This window comes from Onychomys torridus, chromosome 4 (assembly GCF_903995425.1).
Source record: "Onychomys torridus chromosome 4, mOncTor1.1, whole genome shotgun sequence".
In the NCBI taxonomy this organism is placed as follows: Eukaryota; Metazoa; Chordata; class Mammalia; order Rodentia; family Cricetidae; genus Onychomys; species Onychomys torridus.
In genome coordinates this window covers 99,614,330-99,635,522 of record NC_050446.1, presented here as the reverse complement: position 1 = coordinate 99,635,522, position 21,193 = coordinate 99,614,330, and the positions used below count along the sequence as shown (strand labels likewise).

General features: G+C 42.7%; 1 protein-coding gene across 3 annotated transcripts in view; it reads left to right on the top strand.

Moving 5' to 3' along the window:
- Positions 1 to 21,193, top strand: part of Fbn1 (fibrillin 1) — a 208,433-nt gene that overhangs the window by 170,285 nt on the left and 16,955 nt on the right. For all 3 annotated transcript variants that reach the window (XM_036183938.1, XM_036183937.1, XM_036183939.1), the window contains exons 46-57: positions 2,143 to 2,268; positions 3,667 to 3,783; positions 4,985 to 5,113; positions 5,985 to 6,104; positions 9,179 to 9,304; positions 12,652 to 12,801; positions 13,159 to 13,224; positions 13,447 to 13,563; positions 15,241 to 15,360; positions 16,794 to 16,916; positions 18,561 to 18,692; positions 20,810 to 20,935. In XM_036183938.1, the coding sequence (XP_036039831.1) occupies positions 2,143 to 2,268; positions 3,667 to 3,783; positions 4,985 to 5,113; positions 5,985 to 6,104; positions 9,179 to 9,304; positions 12,652 to 12,801; positions 13,159 to 13,224; positions 13,447 to 13,563; positions 15,241 to 15,360; positions 16,794 to 16,916; positions 18,561 to 18,692; positions 20,810 to 20,935 (1,452 nt within the window). The remainder of the gene's footprint in view (positions 1 to 2,142; positions 2,269 to 3,666; positions 3,784 to 4,984; positions 5,114 to 5,984; positions 6,105 to 9,178; positions 9,305 to 12,651; positions 12,802 to 13,158; positions 13,225 to 13,446; positions 13,564 to 15,240; positions 15,361 to 16,793; positions 16,917 to 18,560; positions 18,693 to 20,809; positions 20,936 to 21,193) is intronic.

Below are 21,193 nucleotides of genomic sequence, written 5' to 3'. Positions count from 1 at the left end.
AGACCTTGGTGGGAAGAGGGCGTAAGGGCAGTACAAAAAAATCACTTTGCGAATCAAGATTTGTTTTGTGGGGTTTAAAGGAGCATGTGTGAGTAGTCAGCATTCCCTCAACGGAGCTGAGGTTATCCATAAAGTAAAGACACAGAACAGGAAAAGTGCAGCTCTCGCTGATAGGAAGCACAATACCCCGGTGCCTTTGACTCTAGCTCCACTTCCCTGCATTTTACTTTTAATTTATATTTCTTTGGAGCTGGCTGAAATAAGTCCTGTTAAAATAAAGAGTGGCTGGTCATACCGAGTGTGCCATTTTAGACCATTTACTCTGGCCGTTAAGTTGGGCTATGTATAGACCAACAAAAGTCAACCAGCTACAGCCTCCTCCAGCTTAAGCCTTTTGTGTTTTCTTATTGAATGTTAACATAGACTGCATCTGGGACTCTCAGGATAAACCTGGGTAAGCCGTTTATATAGCCCACAATTCAACTTCCTTCAGTTATTGGAGCCCTTGAGTTTTGTAACTGTTCGGCTTTGAGGGTTGAAGATATTATTCTAGAAACATCTTCGTTTCCATCTCACTTTTGTTGTTTATTTTTGAGATAGGATCTTACTGTTTAGCTCAGGCTGGTCTCAAGTTCACAATCCTCCTGTCTCAGCTCCTGCACGCTAAGATTACAGTTGTTGCCCATCATGCCCGGCTACCATCCTATTTTAAAACATTTTTTAAGCACTACCTTATCCTGGCAGTTTTCACGCATAATGTAAAGCATTCTCTTCTGCCTCTATTTAAAATAAAATAGAAATATCATCCTATGAGATTTTAATTTGAATTCATAGGCATGTTGTTTCAAATTCCAAGTCACATTGGTCCTAGCTGTGGTTAGAGTGGGCTGCTGAGGGGGGACCTCAGTAGCGAATCCTACCCCTGTAGAAATGTCTCTCCCAACTACATCCCCAGCCACTTTCTTCGGATCTTGCTCTTTCTGATTGGGATCCTGCCCCTACTCCAAAATTTGGCCAAACCTCCCAAGAAACCTCAGATGTAACCTCCTGGGAATTAGAAGTCTGGCTCTTAAAAATTGCTAGTTTTCTACACCCAGAGAAGGGAGCACCCCACTGGTAGGCTCTCTAAAATGGTAGCTTTGGCTTTAATCACCAGAACCTCCAAGTACTCCATGTTTTATTATTTTTTTTTAAAGTCATAAAATGGGATAGAGGAGAGACCTAAGATGAAATATCTGGTCCTTACATACTCCTAAATCTAGCAATGCCTGATGGTGACCAGCCTGCCTCAAGGGCAGCTCCCTTTACTGTTCATGAAAGTGAAAAGCCCTTTTCTTTGCCCATCCATTCTTCATTTTAAATATTTTCTCAAATGAGAATAGTGATATTTTTTAACTGTTGTCTCTATAGGCTAGCTTTAGTTTCTGAGCTGTGTGATCCCAATGTCTCCTGCATTTGAGACTTTTAAACAGTGTCTTGATTGATCTGTTCTGCTTGGAGATGGCTGTGAAAAAGACCTCTGCCAGGGTCAGGCCTTGTTGCTCTGATGTGATGGTGAATGGTGGTTCTGTAGACCCCGGAGATAAGCAGCCTGGATTTGCAACTAAAAACAGGATGTGCTGGAATGAAAACTCTCGGAGGGGGTCAAAGCAGGAAGGCTGCTACCACCTATTCACGTAGGACATTGCCCTATTTCAGTGAAAGCACAACGTGTTGGACTTCGCTATAAATTTTCAAAGGAAGCCCCAAAGTGTCCATGATCTTTAGTGCCAAAACCTGGAGATACTAATTCCACAACCTGAGATGCTGTTTAGGCACCTTATAAAACACTTCTCCCCATTCTAAGTTGTTGGGTTGGTTTTTGTTTGTTTGTTTGTTTTTTCCTTTTTCAAGATACTTTTGGTGGAGGGAGCTGTTTCATTGGTTCACTAGGTACTACAGTAAGAGCTAACCGATTTCAAAGTGAAAATAGACAGAATGCCCATGTCCGTTTCAACACCTCCATTCAAGTTAGGATTAACTCTGAGAGCAATACCTGGGGGGTGGGGGGAGAAGCTGCTCAGTGGTTTCATGTCCTAAGTCTCTGTGTAAGAAAACATGCAGATGTACATAGTGTCCACCTAAGATGCCTTTGATTTACAGATCGGAACGAGTGCCAAGAAATCCCCAACATCTGCAGCCACGGGCAGTGTATTGACACGGTGGGAAGCTTCTACTGTCTCTGTCACACCGGCTTCAAGACAAATGCAGATCAAACCATGTGCTTGGGTAAGTGTGTGCTCACATCCATGCTTTTCTTCAGAGCTTATTGGAGAACTCACATCCGAGTGAGTGCAAGATTTAATACTAAGTTGTTTGGTAATTAGTGTGTTTTTTCACAAAATAAAGGTAAGAGTGGCTATACCGTGACACACCACTTCATCTTTGGCAATCTGAGCACACTGACCATCTTCCATGATATTCATTAAGCTGCCAGTGTGTAGAAATCCTTTTCTTGCAGTTTGTGATCAAACTTACGGCCTTGTGCACTCTAGGGGAGCCCTCTACTGCTCAGTCATTCCCAGCCACAGAAAACAATGTTTAACTAACAGATAAATTGAGAACTATATTGGAACAACAACTTCATTTGAATTAATGTTAACAGTGTGTGGTTTGAGGGAATTTATGAGGGCTCACTTATCAGAGCAGACTCTCTCCATTTGAACTTTCTGGAAACTGCCAATAAAGAATATATCTTGCTTGGAGTTGGGGATTTAGCTCAGTGGTAGAGTGCTTACCTAGCAAGCGCAAGGCCCTGGGTTCGGTCCTCATCTCCGGCAAAAAAAAAAAAGTATATCTTAACAAAGAACTTAGCAAGCATGGCTATGGGTGAACACAACAGGCTTGTGTGACCTTCCCAATTCTCAGGTGGGGTGGTTCACTTATTGGGATGTGATGCTCAGACCACATTCAAGGCCCTGGGAGCTAGCAATAACTTTTCTATCTGATTCACAAATCATTCCTTTTTTCTACTTCCCCTTACATAGTGTGTAAGGAAGATGCTAGCTGCTGTAGTGAAATGCAGAAATATCCAAGTTGCCAGAATTAGCTTCACAATGCACCAAAGAGAAGAGTCATAGGCCAACAAAAAAGACAAACAGTGCCAGTGCCTCTGAACTGAGCCAGATTGAGAACCACCTCATCCCTTAGCTGAGTTCAGAGGGATGGCTAAGTTATCCCTGATGGGAAAAAGAAGAAGTGACCAAAGTGGCGGGTTAGCCTGATGAGCCACAACTTTGGGCTAACTCGGAGTTCCTGAAAGCTAAAGTATGCCAAAGGTGGGAGAAATGAAGGTCCAGATGCACACAGAAGTTTTTCCATTTTCAAGTGAAGATATTTGCGCAAAGTGGCAAGGGTGGAGAATTTGAGAAGCGAATAGAATAGAATTCCTGTCCAGTTCTCATGTCCTCGTCTTGCCTCCTCCCATGAGCCAACTGAGGAAGCACTGGACTGCCAAGGTGTAGGCTCTCACCATCAGCCTCCCCAGGGCACCGATGCCATCAGCCAGATCATTCCAGCCTCCTGGGGGAGTTTCTACGTGGCCCCCTCTGCTCTTCAGCAGCAGCGACCACATAATCACTTTCTCCTTAAGTCATGGAGTCTCCCTCTGGCCTTTCTCCCTCCTAGACATAAATGAGTGTGAAAGGGACGCCTGTGGGAACGGGACCTGCCGAAACACAATCGGTTCCTTCAACTGCCGCTGCAATCACGGCTTCATTCTCTCTCACAACAACGACTGCATAGGTGAGTGCGCCGGAGAAGGTCGCCGAGTCTTGCGCCTGCCTGCGTCGTTGGGTGCGGGCTGCCCTTTAATGTAAGCCAGCTTCTACCTAACAGTTGGTGGCATGACTGTCACATGTAATGTGTTAATTCAAAGTCACGTTTAGTAACCCTGTTGCCTTTATTAGACCGTGTGTCAGCTGCTATAGCTTTATGGTGAATGCTTTAGGTTACATTGTGCAAAAGCAGGTCTCCAACTTACACAGTTGCAGAAGGGTGTGGAACTCCTTGCCTAGTGGCTTCTCTGCACGGCCCCTCTCCAAATAAACAAGTCCTTAAGTGTATAGCATTCCCTTTATAAGACATGATAGGCATTTTCTCTCAGGTGCAGAATCTAGATTTAGCTCTATGCATGTACTACAGAAAACATATATGCATGTGACATGAAGCAGAAGGGAGAATGTTTGGGATGAGGAAGGGGTCAGTGGGAGGGTAGGAAGGACAGGGAAGGGTGTTAGGAACGTGAATGAGAGCGAGATGCAAGGATAATATGCATGAAACCGGCATGGTGAAACTCACTGTTTAGACTACATAATTTAAAGAAGGGATGCTAAGAAACAGCAGAGGTAGAGGCTAATTTTAAATACTTCTAATTGCAGTACTAAAGTAAGGCTTCATCTGAACTATGTATCTAGTAAATCAGTTTTACCTTTTAAAAATAAAATCTTAAACAAAGAGACCAGAAATAGGGGGGCTGGAGGCATTGAGGAAGCATGAGGAAGGCAGAGAGTACACATTAGGAATGAAAGCCAAAGGTCTGGGGGTGAGGAGCCTAGGGGAGTCCAGGTGGAGCAGAAAATCCACAAAAACAAATTTTGTTTGAAAATTTCACGATGAAACCTAATTCTGTGGATTACATTTAAAAATTTTAAAAATAAAAATTACATTTTTTAAATAAAAAAATGGAAAAAGGCAAAAAATATACAAGGTCCAGGCAAAACTGCTACAAAATTATCATGCAAATTACCAGCTTTAATCTGATAATGCAGTCTTTTCACTGTATTTGGATGGGTTCCTGCAGCTGGGTCTGCGGCTGAAACCAGACCTTCATTGTAATTTCTTATGTTTGGCCAAGTCCACCGAGGCCACCAAAGTTTAGAATGAGGGCTGGGATTTTGACATTTTCTTTGGACCTTAACAAAGATTTTTTTTTTTTTTTTTTAAGATGTTGATGAATGTGCAACTGGAAATGGGAACCTTTGCAGAAATGGCCAGTGCGTCAACACGGTGGGATCTTTCCAGTGCAGGTGCAATGAAGGCTATGAGGTAGCTCCTGATGGCCGTACCTGTGTGGGTGAGTGCGGGGCTCAGGAGGACCCTAGAGGGTGGGAGGGGCAGGCCAGTCCTGAGGGGTCAGCTGTAACATGTGCAAATAAGGAAAACACTAAGTGGCATAGGTGGGTGGTGTGGTGTGGTGTGGTGTGTGTGTGTGTGTGTGTGTGTGTGTGTGTGTGTGTGTGTGTGTGTGTAAAACAGAAAAATAAATATCGACTTATGAATTCAGGAGCAGTGTTGGGAGAACACGGGGAGGAGCTGGAGGGAGCCTGGGAAGGTGAAAAGTATGCAAATACCTTGTACTTATGAAGTCCTCAAATTTAAAAAGAAAGGCAGGAAAATAGTCCCTGAGAAAATGTCCCCAGAGGCCCAACACAGAATCAGGCAGTTTCTCTTCTAATCCTGCTATGGGCAGCTAGAGGAAAAAAAAAAATCATTGTAAGATTACAGTAACCTTACCTGTAAAGACTTGATTTTTAATTTTAAAAAATGCATGCATATCATTTCCCCTCTTGTTTTAAAATTAGATTACAGTCACAGAAAACATTTTAACTGTTAATTGTTACACATAATAGCTGGGATTCATTATATTTTGCTCAACATACCTCTCCAGAGGTAAGTGCACAGAATCTCTTACGTATCTTTTAAAACCCCTTCCACACACTCCGCTTCTCTTGGAATACTTAATTTGTGGCAGATAGAGTGAAATTTGGCTGTATGGCACACTTTGGAAAGCGTTTAAAGCAATTGCTTTCTCCTTGGGAGACTTGTGTGGCTCTTACTGAGCTGTGTGCTTTCTCTGGGTTGATTCTGGTTCCTTTGATGAGTTTGCTCTGTTTGGTGGAAATCTTACCAGCAGAAGCCTCTCTCCGGCTTTCTTTTGTCTGCAGATATCAACGAATGTGCTCTGGATCCTGGGAAATGTGCACCTGGGACCTGTCAGAACTTGGATGGCTCCTACCGATGCATTTGCCCACCTGGGTATAGTCTACAGCAGGACAAATGTGAAGGTAAGGGGCTGCTGACGGGAAGTGAGAAGGATTGGGGCATTGCACTGGAATTGCTGACATCACAGATTTCTGCAGTGGCATTTTCAGTTTGGAATACTTTTATATTTAATTTTTAATCTAAGTCAGAGGATATGACTTACGACCTCATATTCTGTCGAGACAGGAGTAGCCAGTTCTTGTCCTGATCACTGGGGGTGTTAGTTTTCCCCATGCACAGGCGGCTTTGGTGACCCTGGCTCTTCCCCAGTGATGGTGTTCCTGATTTTAAGCGGCCATAGCTGACAGCTGAACACAGCTCCCATATCCGCTTAAGCTCCTTAGTTTGGGTGAAAGTGGTTGTGGAGTTTGTTTGTGACTTCTGCAGCTGTAGGTTGGTAGGATGTGTTTAGAGATTCTCAGCGGATTTTACCGGCACTCCATTCCTCTGCTCAGCACAGATTCCTTCTCGTTAAGTGAAGGACGTCATAAATAAAGAACAAGAACGTCATAAATAAATAAGGTTGGATGGATTCTCAAGAAGTCACATAGTTCACAGCCCTACCTTTATACAGGTCTGCCAATCATCACAGTGGCTTAGTTTTCTCTACTTTTAACACTGCCAATAAGAAATTTTATTACAAATCCAATTTACACCACCTTTCAGTGGTGATATTTTAAGCAAAAACGTTTTATCAAAATGAAGTCTAAAAGAGTTGTTGAAATTTTTTCTTTTTTCTTTTTTTTTGAAAAGTGTTTATTTTATATATATGGGTGTTTGGCCAGCATGCATGTCTGTGCACCACAAACATGCCTGGTGCCATATAAGGCAGAAGAGAGCAACAGGTCTCTTGGAAATGGAGACATATGTGAACCACCATGTGGGTGCTGGAAATCAAACCAGGCTTCCTCTTAGAAGAACAGCCAGTGCTCTTAACTGCCGACTTGCCTCTCTAGCTACTCTCTCTCTCTCTCTTTTTTTAAAGGAAAAAAAAAACACTTTATTTTATCTATTTCTGCATGTAGGTGTGCATGAGTATGTGCATGTGCTTGCGTATGTGTGTGCAGTGGGTGTCAGAATACAACACCTGGGAGTTAAGTTAGTGCTCTCTTTTCTTCATGTGGGGCTTAAGGTCCACACTCAAGTCGTGATGGCAAGGACGTTTACCCTCTGCACCATCTCACATGCACTTGTTCTGTCTTTCTTCATGACAGATTTAATTTACTTCATGATTACTACATAAGTTCCCCCAAAATAACTAGAATAGAGATAGAAAGAAATGAAAAGAACTCCCCAGATGATCAATATATGTGCCCATTCTACAATATCTGTACCTGTTATTAAGAACATGGTACCTACTGGCTAAGTTTTATGCAAAAAAAAAAAAAGGAATTAGGGTTGGGAGATGTCTCAGTTGGCACAAGCTTGTGGACCTGAGTTTGAATCTAGAACCCACATCAATGCCAGGTGAGTGTAGTGACCATCCTGTAATACCAGCACTTGGGAGATCGAGACAGGGGTCCCTGGGACAAGCTGGCAAGTAGACTAGACACACCAGCATGCTTTAAGTTCAATTGAGAGAGCTTATCTCAGTAAATAAAATGCAGAATGATCTAGGAAGACATTCAATATCAACCTGGCCTCAACACGTACATATATGTTCACACATGTCTGTGTGGAACACACACACACACACACACACACACACATGTATACCATATGCATATATATGTAATAACAAAAGATTCATGATAACAATAAAAATAACCTATAAAAGGAAATATTTGAGCATTTTTACAAAAGATGCCCTTTTGTTTTAAAGGAAAGGGTAGAGGGAGTGGTGGAAAGAGTTTAAGGATGAAGTGATTCAATGAAGAAAAGTTCAAACACATTAATAAACCAAAAAACAACAATTAAAAATATACACTACAACATGGAGTGATGAAGAGGCTTGTTTTGCATTGTACTTATTTCTAGAAACTCGTGTGGATAGTAACAGTAGTAGGGCAAGGTAATGGAGTTAGTTTCTGGACTTGCCCTCAGGTGGGCCTTTTGAGAACAAAGTCATGTAAATACACATCTTGATATAAGTAGAACTGCACAGATATGAAGCACAAGAGTTCCCCTGACCCAAGAGATGTTTAATATATTTGGAAAAAATTTTAACTAAGACAGTACAGCCCACATTTAAGACTAGTCCCTTCCTTCACTATGAATTCTGGCTGAAAGTCACAGGAAATGGGTGAGTTTGTTACAGCAGAGTGGTTATGCTTTTCCCAAAAGTAGAATGATCATGTAACTTACTCACTAACCCGAGATAATTTTGAAAGAGAAAGGGGTATGTAATCATACAGTCAGGCCAATGTACACAGGCTAGGCGTCTCTTGGGGAAACTCTTATGACACATTGGTTGCCCCAGCCACTCTGAACAGGTTACCCCTTACAGTGATAGGATGTACTAAGTGCTGAAGAACAGAGCCCTTAATTCATATGTCTCCCTTTCTAGTAGCTCTGTGATGAAGGGATAGTCCTGGTCTATACAAGAAAGGGATTTTCATATCCTCAGAAAAACTGTCTTGCAGATCAGAGTCATCTTCTGGGGAAGGATTGTGCTTATTTATATGGCTGTTAATGTTTTTAAGGCTGCAGCATGGGGTGTTAGGGAAGGCTCCATCAGTGAGTGGAGGGAAATCAGCTTACACTGAAATCAGCCATGGACTTGTGCTGTCCAATGATGAGGCAGGATGTTGGAGTTCTGACCTCTCTCCCAGGTCAGCGTGTGTGCAGTTGGTGCAACATCTCTGATTGGTTGTGCACCTCCATGAGTAAGGGATCTGTCATTTCTGTGACTGGCTCTGCACCTCCACAATTAAGGGGTTGGTTATTACAACTCTTAGAAGGTTATTACAGATTCTATTTTTACATCAAGATCTGTCCAAAGTAATTTCTAAAAACTCACTTTAAAATAATATCACAGGCGGTCACTTCCCTGTTGGAAGGGTTCTGAAGCCACTCAAACACTGAACATGTATGTTTTCAATTGGTGAGTAATGGGGTCTCCATGATGTCCTCACTCTGACATGTATACCTCTTTTAGATATCGATGAGTGTGTTGAAGAACCAGAAATCTGTGCCTTGGGGACCTGTAGCAACACTGAGGGTAGCTTCAAATGTCTGTGTCCAGAAGGGTTCTCCCTGTCCTCAACTGGAAGAAGGTGCCAAGGTAAATGCCTCTGAAAGCTTTGGACTTTCATTATTCTGTGTTTATTTGTTGTGGTCTTATGTTTTAAACATGGCAACGCTCTGACTCTTCGTGAACGGGAAGATGTTTCATTCACCCACAGGTCTAATGATTTCCATATGCCCAAAGGTTCATTTTTACTTTGAGGTTAAAAACTCATCCATCAAGTTTCAGTTGCTTCTACAACTTCCCTGGTACTTACAACCCTCTCCCTCCTCCAAACACAGATGCTCACAGGCTTCTTGGCGGGGTGTCCTCAAGAGTCACTGACACCCCAAAACCTGGAGGAGATCAGCTAGAGGAAGCTGCAGCCTACATGAACGTGGGTGCAAACCGAGACCCTCAGACAGAGAACATGCAAATTGGTCACCTGTCCCCAAAGAAAGATGCCCATGTTTACCTCACAGATTCTCTGGGAAACAGAATAACACTTGTCAGTGGCAAAAATATTCAAGGGCTTGCCAGATTAGCCTTAAAATAAAAGAAAAAAAAAAAAACTTTAAAGGACTCTGAAAGTAAACACAAAACAATGTTTGGTGAAAACCCAGAAACTTGTTTAGACATTCCTAAACAATGCAATTGTTATTTGGCTCTACTTATACAAACTAGTTCAGTGACTTATAGGGTGGGGAAGGCCCATAAATATTTATATTTTAGAATTTCTGTCCGTGTCTGTATGTTGCTTTGTGCTTTTATTTGCTTGTTTGTTTTGTGTGTGTGGTTTGCTTGATGTCACCAAATAATAGGTTTAGAATATAATTTAAGATTCTAAAGTATGGCTTTGGAATTCTTGGCCTGCCAAGTTTTAGACCAGAGACGCCATTTTAATGGTGTAGAAATGCAGTGTGCTCACCCAAGACATACCAGTGCCCACCCAGGCAATCCTCCTGTGTGGGTGGTTTTATTGTCTCTGCATCTCCTGTGCATGCTTGTCATGTTTTGTTTGCTTGTTTGTTTGTTTTTCGAGACAGGGTTTCTCCGAGTAGTTTTGGAGCCTGTCCTGGAACTCACTCTGTAGCCCAGGCTGGCCTCGAACTCACAGAGATCCGCCTGCCTCTGCCTCTCAAGTGCTGGGATTACAGGCGTGCACCACCACCGCCAGTGTTGTTGTTCTGTCTGGTTATGGTTTTACTTTTTCAGTTGATCATTGCAGAAGTGTGAAGGGAAAGTTGCGACTTCCCTGGTCAGTTTGATCTCATAGTGCACTATCCGAAGACCATAAGCATTTCAGAATGGTGATTGGGGTATAGCTGTATTCAATAGGTAATCTGCCTGTGTGCTACCGGCCAGTCCAGATCCAGCCTGGCTCCTGCCCCCTCATTTGTGTCTTTGGCTTGGCCTGCATTCGGAAAGAAAGCAGTGAGAAGCCAGGTACAAGTCTGCTGATGTGGCAAGCCAGGGGAAACTCCACGGCCATTAATTCAATTTGCACTGGCCTGTCACAGGGCAAGCGGACATCGCAGGCAGAGCCAGTCCAGCTGTGAGAACCCTGCCACATACTCAGCCAGAACTGAGGAATGCAAGTGGGGACTTTCATAATTCCAAAGAAATCTCAGAGGTCAGAAAAGGCTGTTTGCAGATGGACGGGTAACAGGCATCCTAGTGAGCGCTGGCTGAAGTGTCCCTGTGAGCACAGAGCTGTTTCTCCGTGTAGGGTACCTTTGAGTGATAAGCTCACCTAGAGGATCAACATGAAGGAAAGAAAGCAAGTCTCCTACTCAGTGCAGGTTCTGCTAGAACCTGAAAATTTGAAACTGGGATTTTTCTTGTAAGGTGACAAATTTTTCTTGTAAGGAATCCGGCTCCTATTAGCCATAAAATGAGAAAGTTCCACAGAACCACTGAATTTGGGTTTTGCAGCACCAAATGTCACTGTATTCAGGGAGCAGACTCTGGTGCTCAGCACTGCTTTAAAAAGTAACATTCTTACCTGTGAGATTCAGGGGAAGAAATCTGTCCTTTTGATGGACCTGGGACTTCATGCATTTGAGTCTCTGTCTGAATCCAGGATATTTATTTCCTTTTGGTGCAGAGGAGAGTGGTGGAGGAGATAAAACTGGGGGTAGAGTAAGGCCAGCAGTCCAAGGACAGTTGTAGGGAGACGTGGTAAAAACAACACTGTTTATGTGGAACAATGGCTGTGACAAAGAGCTGGAAGAATAAAGCACACGAAAAGGGTGTCCACAAGAAACGAGCACTAGTTGAATCTTGACATTTCTGCACAAGGGAAATACTTGGCGGCAAACACTGCTATGAGAGGATGCTTTCTGGGCTGAAAAACTGATGGGAGAGAATGCAGAAGTCAGGGGTGGTCGAAACTAAAGAAAAAAGGAATGGGACAAACGGGTGCAGGAGCATGTCCTCAGACCTGCAGATTTTAGCCACCGTGTAATGAAGGAGAAGCGATGCAAGGCTCTGGAAGTCAAGTTTGAAGAAGAAAACACATTCCAGACCCCTAGATGAGCTCACTACTCAGAGCTACTCAGTCTGTTCTGTAAGAACTGGAAAAGTTGGCTTCCAAAATTATGTCATTCAACATTTGAGCATTTCATAAGAAAGAGCTCTGCTCTTCCTTGGTGTTACCAGAGCAATAATGAATATAAAGAAATGCACGTATTCTTTGAAAGGAAGGTGACTCTGCCTGCACCCACCCATAGACCTGCCTCCTGCCTTCCTCTTTCTTCTTTCTAGGGCACTAAACAGGTTCTGGTTGGAAATTTAATTTTGATGGAGCCGTGCACATGAGTGTTAAGTCTGAAGAAAAGTCCCACTTGAGTTTTGTCCCCACAATTCCATGGGTAGCTACTTCAGTGAATGCCCCCTCGGGGCACAGTTGGCCAGTCCACACACTTAGCACTTCTTCGTTTGTTCTGTGCTGTGGTGTGGGGTTTTCTTTGGTTCTGGGGTGTATAGAACACGGAATGACGATATGTCTTAGGACCAGGAGGCTCTCCTGCCTTAGTCTGCTTGCTGAAAGTTGTATAAAATCCATGCAAGAAAAGCCATCGTGCAGGGACTTCTTCATGAGTCATTCTATCTGGGGATGTTCCCGTCCTGAAGTCATTACTGTTAAGACTGACATGGTTGTAGTATTCATATTAGCTTACTTTGAAGTAGTGGGTAAACTGAGGAATAAGGATAAAGCAACATAAATTTGTCCAGCCTATCTTACTGTTGATTCCCTGCGACATTAACAGTCTCAGCTCTTTCATAATTGCAGTCACTTACGGAATACAGCTGTGGTTAATGAGAATATGCATTGACCCGCTATCATACAATGAAGGTTCAGTAGGAAAGCAACTGAAGTGTACTGTGGATGTGTGTTGCAGATCTGCGAATGAGCTACTGTTATGCGAAGTTTGAAGGTGGAAAGTGTTCATCACCCAAATCCAGAAACCATTCCAAGCAGGAGTGCTGCTGTGCTTTGAAGGGAGAAGGCTGGGGAGACCCTTGTGAGTTGTGCCCCACTGAGCCAGATGGTGAGTTGAACACCTTTGTTTCTCATTGCGTGATCCCATGTACATAGGATCATGAAATGAATAACAGTGTTAAGTTAAAGCCAATAGGATCATCAAATTCCAAGTGTAATCAGAATGTCCATTAGACATATTTTTATCAAAGGAGCCTGGTAATTATTTTCTTTTTTATGTTACAAATCAGTCACATGAAGAATAGGCACATCATTTGGAGTCTTGGTAATATCTCCTTGTTTTTGAGTGTCCTATTCAATCTCTCAATGTGTCCAGCATGTGGCCAAACTATACAATGGATGGGGTTGTAGGAAGCATGTTATTGTCCCTGGTCCGCCCACTAATGAGTACATATCTCCACCACAGAGGCTTTCCGCCAGATCTGCCCCTTTGGAAGTGGGATCATCGTGGGCCCCGATGACTCAGCGGTTGGTGAGTGCTCCGTGCTAGGTCCTCCCTGCCTCTTCTTTGCCCTCCCTCCAGGTCTTATTTCTCTACATCTACCTGGGAGGAGTAACCTCTTCTAGTTGTTGTTACATCTCTTGGATGATAGCTGTATTGTGATATTAGAAATTCACCAACTGAACAAACTGAAATGGCAATAGTTTAAGGAAAATGCCTTGTCTTTTCCTGTTTTTTCTTCCCTCCCTTAAGATATGGATGAATGCAAAGAGCCTGATGTCTGTAAACACGGACAGTGCATCAACACAGATGGCTCCTATCGCTGCGAGTGTCCCTTTGGTTACATTCTAGAAGGGAATGAATGTGTGGGTGAGTAGTGACTCAGCCTCTTCCTTTGGAATTGTACTGTGTAAGAATTGAGCTACTTGGCTTTTACTCTACCAAGGTTGAAGTCTAGTTTTGTTCCTTCATTGAGGAACTCTTCAATTAGATGGTTAGCTGGTCCCTACCCTGTGCTAGGTAGGGAGCTACTGCAGTGAACCAAGCAGGACAGTCCTTCCTTGCATGGCCCTTGTAGTCCAGCTTGGACAGCAGATAATGGACATGTCCTAAGAGATACCGAAAAGGACAACAGCGAGCAGAAGTCTTAGGACAACTTAAAAATGCACTGTCTGTGGCCGTAATTTATACTTTTGATATCTAGAAATACAAATTTTATATACATCTTGCATATTTGATAGTCTGAAAGACCACCCACCCCATACAGTTTCTTGTTTTGGACTTTTCATTAAAATGTCCAAGAATGGCTCCTGTATGGACCATTGACCGTAAGCTAGATTCAAGGACTCTAAAGCAGTGTTGCCGAAATATGGATTAAGTGTGGTGTCAACACTGAATGTCTGTCTGTACAAATTGAAACATACTGTCTTCACATAAGGAGTGGAGGTCTGAAGGCTGCAGTGCAGGCTGAGGGTGGGAACCCGAGTGTCTTAGCCACCCTCTCCCACCCTTGAGTGTGTCATTGTGCAAATGCAGTGATTTGTTTCACATTACTCTGGCAGCTCTAAACTGCAATGATACTGTCGTGTTTTATTGAATCAAAGGAGACACAGTATTCTTGGCCCTAAACTGTGGTTTAGTAGCAAAACAGAAACAATTTTTATCAGTGTTACCTTTTTGGAATCTTCAGTTTGCTACTATGTATGTGGAAAAGGAGCCTCCTTGCCTAGAAGTAACCCTTACCACGAGCTCACTATTTTCCTGGTCTTCAGATATCTAAAATAGCAGTGCTGTTTCTAAAAATATGGCTCTTTCTTTCCCAAGGGAAAATGTTCTCCCTAAGGCCCGGTCAGGAATAAGAACATTGGATGTTCCAGGTGGATGGGTTAGAAGACATCTGTATTTTCTAGAGATTTTTTTTTTTTTTTTTTTTTTTTTTTTTGTAAAATGTGTTCTCTCTCCACAGTTGTTTAGAAAGGTCATGGCCTAAACATATTTTCTTTCTTTCCTAGCCTTTTTTCCCCCCTGTCTAATATAAACCATCTGGTTTTAACAGATTCAACAAAATCTATTTGAATGTTGGTTTTTATCCAGTATATTAATTCTATTTAACCTTAGGTCTCTTATTTTGCGTAAGTTTAGTCTTCTATTTTATATCTGGCAAGACTCCATGTATGTAAGCCTTCTTGTGCAGTGATGTAATGTGGGGACAGTTGGAGATTTTTGTCTTCAAACTAGCAGAAACCCCTGGCTGCATGTAGGAACGTTATTCTAGTCATCAGAGCATCTACTCCCAGTGAAAGATGCACATCTTTGTAAGGCCATGCTGCAGAAAACCACATGGGAAATAAAAGGGCTAGACGTTCAGCTCTCTCATTGTCTCTGCCATTGAGCAAGGGCAACTCCAGGTATGAACCTGTGATCAGAAGGCATGTGCTCTCCCTCCTGGCAAGAACGGTGCAGATCCAGGAATGAGAAGAGAATGACAAGGGACACCTGAGTCCATTCTGTCTCCACTCACTTTATCTCCACTTGGATCACTTGCAGATACTGATGAATGTTCCGTGGGCAATCCTTGTGGAAATGGGACCTGCAAGAATGTGATCGGAGGTTTTGAATGTACCTGTGAGGAGGGATTTGAGCCTGGGCCAATGATGACATGTGAAGGCAAGTGCCTCCAGTACAGAAGACTTGGTCGCCTATGCTGATCATGGGAACAGTTACTCGACTATAGTTCTTAATCAAATAGCTTTCATAATTAATTAAGAATCAAGAACATCTGAGCCTAGCAGGCTGTTGCATCATTTCTTCTCTTTGTGGCCTCATCTTTGCAGGAAGTATAAAAAAAAAAAAAAATAGGTGACTATTGACAGAAGTTATACTGTCCCTGTCAGGGTGCTTACCAGTGTGTCTCTATTGCTTACATTTCAGTATGACCCCTGTCTCATTTACCACCTTCTGTCTTATTTTCTATCTCCTCTCTTTGTTGTTGTTGTTTCCAAGGGTTTTTTTTTCCTCCTCTTTTGTGTTGTCCTTTTATTTTTTAGAAATATCTGTACACAGAGCTAGATAACCACTGATGTCCTGTGGTCGTCTAGAGACAATCTCAGGGAGAGGTTGCCTAACCCATAGAAGCATCTGAAAATTATTTGTCAGTATGACTTCCTAGAAGGGAGTATGGAAAAGAAGGAAAGGCTGGGGAGTGCCAAAGAGTGGTTGGTCCCTAGACAATTTGCCTTAGCACGCCCCCCCCCCTTCCCTGGGAAATTGTGAGGAATGAAAACTTTCTGGCCTCATTCTAGATCAGTGAATCACAAACTTTCTAAAAGTAGGGCCCAATAGCTGTCCAGAAGACCCATGTGCTCTTCAAGATGAGGATCACTGGGGTAAGAAAAGAATGGAGGAGAACACTGGTGCTGAAGGGAGCCCTTCCCCCAGAGAGGTGTGAGCCTTTAGAAGCTGTGAATAAACTGTGACCTGGACATTCAGTCCTGTTCTCCATCCGCATCATTGTTCTTGGGAAGCAACATGATTATTGAGGTGGTTTGTTTTCACCCTCTTACTTTTGGAAAATACATCCTGATAATTCTATACCATGGATTCTAAAAGAATAATTTTTCCTAGTAAAGGTAAAGCCATTCTTTAATAAGGGCTAGAACCTGGGCATCTGTGTAAACTGCATTTCTCTAAGTATATAATCACCAGAACACTCTGTTTGGGCAGAAGAATCCCTTCTATCTCATAGGAACCTTTGTTTTGGGAAGGAGAAGTGGCTAAGAGTATTAGAGGACTCAACTTCTCTTCTGACCATAATTGCTTTAGTTGAAGGAAACCAAGGTGATCCATAGTCTATGTACAAAGGAAGAGGCAACTGGTCAACCCAAGTATGCAAATTCATAATTGCACCAGGACAATAAGCTTGGGGGCTGTGCTGGGATATATAGACATATGGCCACCATATTTATGCCAGAAATAAAATAATCAACTAATTTTTAAAATTCTCTGGAAAGGAAGACTTCCAACTTTTAAAAAAAGTACATTTCTCTCTTTTTCTCATTTTTGGTGTCATTGATCAACTATTTTACTTTCTTTTACTGCAGATATAAATGAATGTGCCCAGAACCCTCTGCTCTGTGCCTTCCGGTGTGTAAATACCTATGGGTCCTATGAATGCAAATGCCCTGTCGGATACGTTCTGCGAGAAGACAGGAGGATGTGCAAAGGTGAGCATCCTGTCAGAGCTCATCCAAACCAGAACATCCTGTCTGTGTACATGAGGTCAGATGTCCCAAAGCTTCCCTTGGGAGACCAGGGCTGAGGAATAAGTATAGTCTCCTAATCCATAGCAAATGTAAGGGCTACCATTTCTTCCTTTGCCCCTAGATTGTAATAAGAGGCACAATAAGCCCAGTGAGGGCTGCACTGCAGACCTTGGGTGAGTTTGCTGTTCATTACATGTCTATGATATGTCAGCCATCCTATGAAGTTGTACATATTCTCTGTACAAAGATATTTCCCAGTATCCTCAGAGCTCAATATGTAGAAGTAGATACAAAAGATGAAAATATAAATAAATAATCCTAGTGTCATAAATATGATGAGAGTTGTACATACCAAATGTTCTGAGAGGGGCTGGAGAGGTGATTCAGCAGTTGAGTGTGCTTGCTGCTCTTACAGAGGACCAAATCAGTCCCTAACACTCTCATCAGGCAGCTCACAACTGCCTGTAACTTCAGCTCCAGGGGATCTGACATCCTCTTCTGGGATCCAAGGGTACCTGCATGTAGATACATACATACACATTAATAAAAAGAAATCTTAAAAAACAAATGAACAAAGTGCTCAGAGGATATAAAATAACAGGTATCTGAGAACCCAAGGGAAGAAAGAGATACTACATTTCAAAAATTGGGGACAAACCTATGTTCCTTAACACAGTTCCATTAACTGGCAATCTCCAGAGTGTGGAATCAGGCTGAATCATGGGAACTGGGATTATTCTTGAAGAATCCAGATGTGCTCTTTTAATGAGCAGACATCTTCTCTCTCAAAATGTCTAAAGTCCAGTTTTGTATGAAGTGGAAGCTCCCCTAACTGAGAGTGCCTCACCATGCAGAATCAGGTCCAAATGCCTGAGCTTAGAATGTGGAAGGAAGAAGAAAGAGGGGAGTGCAATGCTATTAAATGCAGAGAGGGAGAATACAACCAATCCAAAGAGACAGGAATGAAGGAGGCAGAGCTTAGATGCTTTCTTAGAACTCAGGTGGAGAATAAGATGCTCAGGAACACTTCTCTTTTCCTCAAATTAAAACTAAAGCTTCACTTACCCAATGACTATTCTGATATTGTATTATACTAATTAGATTAGTTAATTCTACCATATTAAAATAATATCATATAATATATTGCATCATAATAATTATTATGTAACAGATTTGTTTTGTTACTATAACCCATGATATTTATAACACATAACATCATTATGTTATTACATGGCAGTTTTAATACTTTTATCATTGTTATGAAATAACATTGTATTATAATAAATAACGTAGGGCCCATTTGCTCTATTTAGTCATAAGAATTTAAATGCTTCAACAAGCAAATATGAAACATAAAGCAAGGGAATCCAGAAAGGGCCTGCATAGCATCATGCTTCTGATGAGGCCATCAGTTGTCGGGAAGCATTTTCTTCACCAAGTTCAAGGGTGGTTAGAATATTCCCTCCCATTTTTAATATATCAATGCCCAACAAGTGCCAAAAGAAATAAGCTCAATATTAAAGTAACAGAGATAATCATCTTGGATTTAAAGGGCAAACATCCAGTGCGGCTTGTTTGTAAGTTGTGATTATGCATTCTTTCCAGATGAGGATGAGTGTGCAGAGGGAAAACATGACTGTACTGAAAAGCAAATGGAGTGCAAGAACCTCATAGGCACCTACATGTGCATCTGTGGCCCTGGGTACCAGCGAAGGCCTGATGGAGAGGGCTGTATCGGTAAGTTTATCTCTGTACAAATGACTCATTATGAACTTGAAGTAAGAGAGGGCAGAAGTGACCTGAGCTCTGAGTCAGGTTGGTGATGTGTCTTGGCCTCATCTCATAGCTCATGCTGGAGAGGCCTTGCTGCCCTCTCCTCTGGGCTGGCTTTTCAGTATTCTCTTGGCCTGTATTGATGCCAGGGCTGGGTCACCCACTTTTGACCCTTGCCCTTTTGTGCATGTGGCCATCAGGAGAGAGTTCTTTCCACTGATTGACCTCACCACTGTTGACTCAGTTGTCTTACCAACATCCTATGCTAGAGCCCCCTGAACCAGGACTGTCTCTAAGCCAGGGACTCTAACTTGAAGAAATCTGCTATTACCTTGAGGTGGGTCTAAGTATGGGTAGTTAAAAGCTCCGTGGGTGGTACTGTGTTTTCTGTATTGAGACTCACAACCTTAGAATGGGGAATGGCAAACTGCCACCTCTGACCAAATCCATCCCTCCAGCCTGACACTTCTTTTGTGAATAAAGTTTTATTAAAACACACTTTTAGCAATCCATGTGCATGTCATAGGGGTTGTTTCTATGCCACAGAGGCAATCGGGTAGTTGCAGAAGAGACCATAGGGCTTACAGAGACTAACATATTTACCGTCCAACCTCTTCTAAAAAGGTTTCTTAACATTTGCTTGAGACAGCAAATATAGGAGAAAATAGAACATTCTCACATGTACTTTTAGAAGTAAATGGCATCAAAAGATATATTTTGTTGTCACATTGTCAGTGACAAAAAGATTGTTTCCCATTGACCTGGTATTCTCTAAGATATGTAACTGAATGGTAATTTTAAGAGCAGACTCTGAAAGCTCAGGGGAACCAATGGGGACCAATGGTCACACACTGAACCCTCCCTGACTGTAGGTGGCAGGCCTCAGCTGCAGTTTGAGCTTCCAGAGGGGCTGGGCCTCCCCTCACACATTCTCATTCCTTTGGTCTGAGGTCAGCATGGGCAGTGAGACTTTTGTTTGTTTGTTTCCTTTCTGGGGGTTGAACCTATGGCTTTCCATGTGCTTGAAAAATGCTCCAGACACTAAACTACATCCCCAGGCCATTTTGTTTTTTATTCCAAGATAGAGTTTACAAACCTCCCAGCCTGGCCTTGGGGTCCCCCTATAGCCTTTAATTTTCTGTCCTCGCACTGCAGCCTCCCAAGCCTGTACCATCAGGATTGGCTGAGCTTTGGGGTTTGTAAGCAGTTCTCATACAGCTCTGGTGTCATTTCCCCATTCTCTGCCTCTGTCAGAGAGATCCCTGTTCTTGGGACTGTAAGCTGTTTTCAAATGGAAGAGACACTGGGGGAGTTAGTTCAAGATCTGTAGATCTGAACAATCACCAGATAATCCAAAGGTACTCCAGATATTTTAGTGGGTTTTATTTTAATCAGATATTAAATTATGGCCTATCATTTCTCAATAATATTGCTGAAGTGTTACAAACAAGCTCTGTTGAAGCTGAAGATCAATCCAGACACAGGCTCCTGGGTCAGCACAGCTTACTGACTTTATTCTGATGAAGGAATAGATCACTTTAAAATGACAATCAAGCTTCAGTGGCCCCTCCACTGTGTCAACTCACTTTTCAGGGATCTTCTATATGTACAGATAGGGCAAGAGTTAAGTAAGTGTGCCTAAAATGCTGCTGTTTGAATTTAGATGTATCAACAATATGCTCATGAATGCCTTACAAGAACAGTGTGTGTGTGTGTGTGTGTGTGTGTGTGTGTGTGTGTGTGTGTGTTTTATGTGCATAATCTATCTCTGGAAGGGCATGTCAGAAATTGGCAGTCTGGGGCAGGGGTAGGGTGAGGGGTGCTTGTTATTTGGTGGCTGAGGAATACAGAGGAAAAGGAGAACTTGATGGATTTTCTTCCTGACCTTTCCTGAATTTCCAGTTTTTAACCAGGTGAATAGGTTACCTGTTTGCAAAGTAAATTAAGAGAGTGAGAGAAGAGAGAGAGAGGGAGGGAGGGAGGGAGAGAGGGAGGGAGGGAGGGAAGCAAGCAGGCAGGCACCAAGAAAAACACAGTCTTTCTATACAATGTCCGATGATTCCTGTTCTCTGTCTCCACAGATGAGAATGAGTGTCAGACCAAGCCCGGGATCTGTGAGAACGGGCATTGCCTCAACACCCTGGGGAGCTACACTTGTGAGTGTAACGATGGCTTCACAGCCAGCCCCACACAGGATGAGTGCTTGGGTGAGTACCTACCTGCCCCCACTGTGGCCTTCCCTCAGCCTCCATGCTGGGATACTCGAAAACAATATTTCTGGTTTGAAATAAGAGAAAACATTCCTCCTTGGGAGATGACTTAGTGATTGAGTGTCTGTTGGGCTCAGGACCTTCCCACAACAAAATTCTTCCTTTGCCAACTGCACATGGAATTGCTAGCTTGGGATTTTCTAATTGCACATGGAATTGCTAGCTTGGGGTGTTCTTCTTGCTACCTTTTAAGGC